Raw genomic sequence first — 8,221 nt, 5'->3', positions numbered from 1 at the left:
ATTTACACAAAATAGCAGGATTTTTATCTTCTTTAATAGAGACTGAGAGAAGTCTATCAGTGTCTATCAGTGATAGAAACTGATAGAAGTCTATCGCTGATAGATGCCGATAGAAGTCTATTAGTGTCTTATCAATATTTTTTTTGTTTTTCTATAAAGAATTTGACATTTTTTCTATTTGTGAAATTTTTTCCACATTATATTACATTTTAGGGTTGTTTTTAAATATAGAAAAATGAATAAAAATATTTACAAAACATAACAGAATTTTAAAACTATGAATGATAGAAGCTGATAGACATTGAAAGGCTTCTATCAGTGTCTATAAGTGACATTGTTAGATACTAATAGAAGTCTATCAGTGTCTATCAGTGACATTGTTAGATACTGATAGAAGTTTATCAGTGTCTATCAATGCCTCTCATTGATAGTTCCGAAATTTTGCTATATTTGTAAATATTTTCAGTAGTTTTACCATTTGAAATAATTTTCCTACATTTTATATGTTTATTTTATCTTCATTCCAAAAAAAGAAAAAAAAAATCGTAAATTCCTATTATAATTGAATGAAAGATATGGGGTAGTGTTTATAATGCTTTTAAATTGTTTTAATATAAGTTTAATGTTCATTGATAAAGAACCAAAAGGTAAAGTTAAAAGTGGAAGGCAAACTAGTTAGAATATTTATAGTTGAAAATTTTCTAATATATATAGATTTGTGCATATTTAATTTTGTCTGGCTATAATGATAAGAAAACCATTGAAATAAGATTTTGACAATTGTTCTAGCAATTTTTAAATTTGAGTTGGTTACAAACATACATTTAATTTTCAAACTTTAACTATCTTGGATATTCAAATACAAATATTTATTATAACGATACTTTAAATTCTAAACATTTAGGCCCGTTTGATAATTATTTCATTTTTTATTTTTATTTTTTAAAATTAAGTCTATTTCATCCACATTTCTTATAATGATTTGCATCTTTATTAAGTACAATGGTTGAATTATTAGCCAAATTTCAAAAACAAAATGAACTTTTTGAAAATTACATTTTTAGTTCTCAAATGGCTTGATTTTTAAGCATTGGTGAAAAGTAGATAACAAAGAAAAAATTGGGGTGAAAGTAGTGTCTATAAACTTAATTTTTAAAAACAAAAAACAAAAAAAACAAAATTGTTACCCAATGAGACCTTGATAGATACAATATATGTAATCCAATTCACCCATAGTGAATTCTATAAATCATTATCATATAACTGTTATAAAAAAAAAAAAATAAATAAATAATAATAATAATAATAATAATAATAATTTTAAAAAAAAACCTTTGTTTTTGGTCAGTAATAAACGCTTGTCTGTGTTAGTTTGTTAGTTTGCATATCAGTATCACCCTGCATCCATCCTATCCAAAATTCTTCAAAATTATCATCAACAATATTAAATGTTAAAAAGATTCTTTTTTTTATTAAAAAAAAAAACTAAATGTTAAAAGAAATATAACAACTATTATTAATTCTAACTAACACGAGTAATTATCTTTATGTCGCCTCACCTTTCAAACGACGGTCATCATTTCAATAATTGGAGAGTGAGAGATCGAATCATCAACTTTTAAAATAATAATCATTGTTTTATCTACCTGGGGAATCATCTTATTAGGAAGCATATTTTCATCAATAATGAACTTCTTTAAATGCTTCTATATATGTACTTGTCCACAGTAGTCTCATAATTTAGCATACTTTTAAATACTTTGGTTTTTTCAATCATCTTACTTTAGTATGTTCCTTCCTTCAATCATTTGAAGGTCCTTCTTCTTTTGCCTTTTTATGCTTTATTTCTTCATGTTTCAAGTGTCTCTCCTCTCTCATTCTTAGCCTTTCCTTTTGCAAGTTGTGGGTTAAAATCATATGCAATACCAAAGACAAAGTCATAAATTTTATATATTTTGTGTGTTTTGTAAACTTCAGTTTCTAAATATTAAAGAGACAAAATAGTGGTCAATTTGACCTTGGTTGCTAGATGTTATACTAATTGTCATTTCAATAGTCGATAGTTAAATCTTTACCCTAAACATTCATTAAAAAGAACAAAATAGGCCCAAAAAAAATTATTTTAGAAAAATCTTAAATACTACGTGTGATTTTCTTTAATAAAAACGCAACTATGGACAATAGTTGTGTGATAGACAAAGTTATTACATTTAGTTACGGCACGAGATTAAAAATTACTTGTTTTAATTTTAAAAATTTAGGTGCAAAGATTTGTTCTTTTACATAGAGGAACAAATAATGGTTAACTTACAAGTTTCTACTCTAAACTTTGATGTTTGTGTCTATTTGATCACCAAACTTTCGAATATATTTGACAACATACTAAACTTTCAATTTTGTATTATTTAATAGATCTTTGAATCTTTAATTATAGGTGTATTTGGGATTAATATTTAGTTTTAAAAACAGGTCATTTTGGAGGGAAAAAAAAAAAAAGATGTGTTTGACACTCATTTAAAATGGCTTTTGAAACAAATTTAAAATTCATTTTAAACAATTTTTATCGAGAATTTAAATAAAAATGATTTTTTAAAAACAATTTTTTTTTTCTAGTCAATCCAAATGAGCCCTATATAATCCAATCAAGCCCTAACTACTAAATACAAATTTAAATTTTATGTCCTCGAATCTATGAATTAAAAATGGAAAAAGAAAAGAAGCAAATATTAATTGGGCTATATCAATTTAAACCTTGAATTTTAAGAGTTGTATCAATTTAAATATCAAACTAATAATTATATTAATTTATACCCTAAATTTTCATGATTGTATCAATTTATACCCTAAATCCTACATTATGTTCTATTTGAATACACTAATTGATATATTTATAAAAATTCAGAATTTAAATTGATACTCTTATGAAAATTTCAAGTTAAATTGATATACTCACAAAGTTCAAGATTTAAATTAATACAATTGTTAGTTCAAGATTTAAATTGATACTACCCAAAATTTAAGGGTATAAATTGATATTTTCTCAAAAAAAAAAAATTATAAGTTCGAGAATTAAATTTGTAAATTTTAAAGTTCAGACAAAATAAATTCAAAATTCGTAAAAAGGGATTGAAGCAAATTAACAGTCGAGATGAGTGTTTTTTTTTTTTTTTTTGGGCACGTGAGGTTCCTTATATAATTCACATAGTTATCAAAGTTACACTAAACAAACTTTATTTTTATAACAAACCCTTTTGCCTGATTCCAAAAAAAAATGCCTACATAAATATTAAATAAAATAGGATAGAAATAACCACAATAATTCAAACCTAAGCAAATTTTTTTTAGTTGTGAACATAGTAATATAAGCCTCCAAACAATTGAGTTATACTAAAGCTAGGCAACATACATAAATTTAGGTAATACAATTTTCTTTTCTTTTAGTTTTTAATGGGATTGGGATATATATATATATATATATATAATTTTTTTCGCAAGAAAGTAAGCCCTATATAATGAAGTTCAATCTCACCTTTATATTGTCACATTAAAACAAATACAAAAACAAAAACAAGCTATTGACTACATTAATTTTTTATTTAAGTTTATGAAATAAAATATTTGAAAAAAAAAAATTAGTTCTACACTAGGTGGAGGTGAGAATTCGAATTATCAGCAGCTAGATATTAACCAATTATACAATGTTAAAATTTGGTTACTATATTTTTGAAAAGTTCATCCACCCACAAACTCAAATCAACAAAAAGAATTTGAGAACAAAAAAAAGAATTATTTAAAAGGCAAAAATAATTTGGTATACAATGGACATGAGAAAAAGGTTATAATCATAACAAGAAGAATATCAAAAGCTTGACATTATGATTGGTGGGGAAGGCCATAAGGAAAGAAAAAGGGAAAAATGATAATAACAAAGATGATGATATTATCAAAAACAAAAACACTATATAAAATTTTAAAAATTAATAATAACAATAAGGAAAAAGAAACAACCTTCAGTAACGGGGAATATGGTTGTTGGTGGCGGCCGGTGCAGCCGCCGCCGCCGCCGCCGCCGCCGCCGCAGCATGATGATGAAACGGCGGCTTCCAAGCCGAGGCAGTGAGCAAACAAAGATCCTTCCACCCAAGTTTCAGAGTCCCATTGTCTTCTACAAGCGTATACCCATCGGAAGGGAACATGCCGAGGAGGAGAGTGGCCTGAGTTGCAGCATTTCCGGCGAGGGAAATGCCCTTAAACCCAGATTGCTGCAGCTTTTCTCTCCAGTTTTGGAACTTCACTTCGCCGCTCCTCGACGGCCCTCCAACGGCCAGAACGTTTCTGATCTCCCTTGATAATAGTTGCTGCTCAACTAAGTGTCTCTCTTCACTCTCTTCGCCATAGCTCACACCCAATGAGTCAAACAGTGCTGAATAGTAATGAATTGCCTCTACGAATCTCCCCAAGAAAGACCCTGTGTGGCTCAGATCTTGTTCCACCACCGTCACAACTTTTGGAGCCAATCTGATAAATCAGGTTCACAAGCAGATGTAGCAATGTTTATGTACTTTGTAAGCAACATGTTGTAACAAATCAATAAAATGAATCAATTATTCAGTCAAATGTCACAGTTATGAAAAATGCAGCTTTTCTCCTGTGTATTGCAGAGATAACAATGAAATTAACGTAACCCATATACTAAAAGATTTGAAAGAGAAGAAAAAAAGAGAGAGCTGTCTTTCTAAGCAACTTTATACTTGGTTTATACTGTGCTGACAACTATTCATCATTTTGAACAAGAAATAAGGAAAAATTAAGACTAAGAATTGGTATTGATACATGATTATGAGCAGTAAATTAATGGTGAAACCCCATGGATTGAATAAGTTTTCGATTTTCATACCTTTGCAAAAGCCATAGCGTATTGGAATCAGAACCAGTGACTTCATAAAGAGAATGCTGCATCCAATGGACGGCGACTGCTTCCCTTTTGCTCACATTGAGCCTTTCCAAGTCTAAATTGCCAATTTTATCAGCCACTGGAAAGAAATCAAAGGGGAGGCCAAGCTTCTCGGCAAATTCAGTGAGGCGTTTGCCAGTGGCTTCAAGAACCTCCTGAGAGGTCCCCAGCCCTGTAAGGCGGACGTACGGCGGCCCTCCGGGTCTAGACGCTAAGATGTGGAACAAGCCAGGCCATTGAAGGCCTTGCATGATGTCTAGATCTATAATGTGAACTCTCTCTTCTCTTTCGAAAGCTTCTTGTATGGCTTGATTGGCTGTGAAGTGTGAGAATTTGACAAATGGGCTTATGCCATTGAAGATTTGGAAGGCTGAGGCTATTTTTTGGCTGTGTGTATGAGGCACCAACGACGGCGGCAAAGCTGCATATATGCCTAAACAAGAGCTTACAAGCCTCGCCGACATCGCTTCGGAGAAATACGCCGCCACCCTCTGCGCCGATGTGCCAAAGGGTGTTGATAACTCGGAGATTTCCAAGAGCATCTTGTTGGCTTCTTCTAAATTATCAGCAGAAACGGCTTCTGCACATTGAAGAAGCAAAGTCAAGAGGTGTAATCCTTCTTCGTCTCTCTTCTGTTGCCTCATCTCCTCTTTTATCTCTCTAATCAGCAAAGCAGTTGCTGAAGGGTTATTGCTCGTCGACGGCGGTGGCGCTGGAGCTGGCTGTGCCGTCGCCGCCTTTGCATTGACCGGACAAGAGTTCTGCTGCTCTGATTGTGGCTTTGAAGGGACATGGTTTAAAGAAACAAGCGACGACGGTGTAACAGAAGAGAGATTAAGTTGATGGTGACCAGGGAGCCGCTGTAAGGCATCCTCGCCGGCGGCCGCGGCGGAGGGGGTGGGGACCGTCGGAGGGGTTGCTCCCCATTGAAGATACGGCTCATGAAACGGCGGTTGAGAGGGAAAATTAGGAAGATTATGCAGAGAAGAAGAATCAAGATTAAGCTTCAAGCCAGAACAATCCTGTTCTTGCTCATGCTGCTCTTGGTTGAACTGCCTTTGCTGCAACCCCAGCCCAACAACCGGCGCCGGCAACGGTAAGGGAGATTTCCTCACTCGATGATCCTCAGCGGCGAAGTTAGGAACACTAGGGTCCGTCAAAGTACGAAGACGAAACTCAAGTAGATTCGCAAGATTGGGGTTACAAGGGTAGATAATCTCACGAACGTTCTGAATGAGCTGAGGAATGGATATGGCGGTGGAGCTATGGATTAAGTCCTTAATGATACCGTCGATCCAAGCGGTGGCGGAGGAATCATCCATGGGAGAAGAAGCGACGGCGATAATGGAGGCAGTTGCAGTAGTAGGAGGATTATGAAGAACCTGAGATGGATTAGGAAGGGGAAAAGTATTATTGCGAGTATTTAACTTGTGGTGGTGGTGATTTGATTCCGGTGGAAACAAAGGCAACCCAGAAAAACCACAGACTGCAGGATTCTGCAAATGGTGATGGTGGGGCTGAGGACGAAGAACGGGAAGAGTACTATCAAGAAGATTATTGTTGGAGGTAGTGGAAGATACCGTAGCATCAGAACCAGAAGGAGGATTTGATAAATTTGACCCTTCGATTACAACTGACGTCAGAGCGGTTAAATTATGCACAGTGGAGTGGTTGCCGCCATGGCTAGGGTTTGAAGAAGAACAATAATTCACATTCACCTTATTTTCCCCACCACCCGCAAAAGAACGATCAGACGTTAAACTCCGCCGGCAAAACCGAGGATTAAAAGCAGCAGCACCTCCACCACCGCCGCCGCCGCCGAGTCCTTCAATCTCCATTTCCGACGCGATTCTCTTCCGCACCATTTTTCCAACCGACAATCGCGGCTGAGCAACTTGAACTTGAACAATCTGTTGATGATTATGCTCGTCACTGCCGTTGCTATTCGTGGAAGCACTCGTCAAAGGACTATCATCGAAACCGCCATCAACACCACGGCCGGTGGAATCACCGAGCAAAGCGTAAGCAGCCATTGAAGGAAAGAAGGAAGTAAAAGGTAAAGGAAAGAACAAAAGGTCTGGCAATGGCGGCGAATGTTGCTCTTCATAAAGGAAGAAGCAGGAGGAGTAATGGGTAGCAGTAGCACCACCATTAACGCGGATTTTGAAGAGTTGTGTTTGAAGATCCAAACAGAAAACGGCACGAAGATTGGGACAGCAAATTGAGGATTCTTCTCTCTCTTAAATTCTCGATCGAACAAGAACACGAGACCCTATGCCGTTCATGCTTTTTAATAATGCAAAGTACGCGGAAGCCATGAATTTTGGATGCATCTGATTGAGATTGAGAGAGCTTTTTTGAAAGAGAAATTAATAAAGAATATCGAGAAGAGGGAAGTGAAAAAGAAACAGTATTAAAATGGAAGATGAGAGAGAGAAAACAGGGATGAGATTCTTTTATTTCTTCTTGTTAGGGTTACAGTTAGAGCAGGAGCTTCTTCAATGTCGCATCCATGGCGGAAATGATGAAACAGAACCGACCCACCATTGTTTTTGCAATTGCAACTTGCAATTTTATTTCCAAAATATCTCTTTGAAAATCACTACTCGCTTCCATTCCCTCCCAAATGTTTGCTTTTTTGTTTTCCTTTATTCTTTTTATTTATTTATTTTCGTCGTTCAAATATAACAAAATAATTCAATTTATTTATAAATATAACAAAATATCATTCTTCTATTAATAACATAGTAATATTTTGTTATATTTTAAGATATTTTTATCAGTTTTGTCCTTTAAAATTTATGTTATCAAATTTTCAACTTTAAAATATCATTTTGATCTTTATACTTTAAATTGTTCGATTTAGTTCACGTATTCTTACAAAAATCTTAAATTTAGCCCCGTAAAGATAATTAAAAATAACAATTTTTATACAAGAAAACAAACTATGAATATGTTTTCAAAACTTAAAATATGAATGCTAACGAATACTAACAAGTTTTTAAGAAAATCAACCAAATAAACTGCTGTTTAGAATTAAATTTAAAATTTATTGAAAATACATAGATTAAAATTATATAAATGAAATTACAAATTTTAAAGTATATGGATCATATGTTAACCCATTTTTAATTATATTTTAAAACCAAAAACAAGTTTTTTATATTTTTTTAAATCTGATTAAAAATTCAAAACTACTGTTAATAATTAGAATGTCAAAATTTTAGTATATATGTGTTTGTTTTTCTTTTCTTAACATAGCTTATA

General features: G+C 33.4%; 1 protein-coding gene across 1 annotated transcript; it reads right to left on the bottom strand.

Annotated features, from left to right (window-relative positions):
- Positions 1–3,766: 3,766 nt before the first annotated feature.
- On the bottom strand, positions 3,767–7,604 carry SCR (GRAS family transcription factor). The gene is made up of 2 exons (XM_039027210.2): positions 4,898–7,604; positions 3,767–4,518 (listed from the first exon to the last, which is right to left on the bottom strand). Exons 1-2 carry the CDS (start codon positions 6,985–6,987, stop codon positions 4,011–4,013), a joined length of 2,598 nt encoding a protein of 865 aa, XP_038883138.2. The 5' UTR covers positions 6,988–7,604; the 3' UTR covers positions 3,767–4,010.
- Positions 7,605–8,221: the final 617 nt, after the last annotated feature.

Source organism: Benincasa hispida, chromosome 3, assembly GCF_027475165.1.
Source record: "Benincasa hispida cultivar pf3 chromosome 3, pf3_genome.v1.1, whole genome shotgun sequence".
Classification (NCBI taxonomy): Eukaryota; Viridiplantae; Streptophyta; class Magnoliopsida; order Cucurbitales; family Cucurbitaceae; genus Benincasa; species Benincasa hispida.
This window is presented reverse-complemented; position numbering and strand designations above follow the sequence as displayed.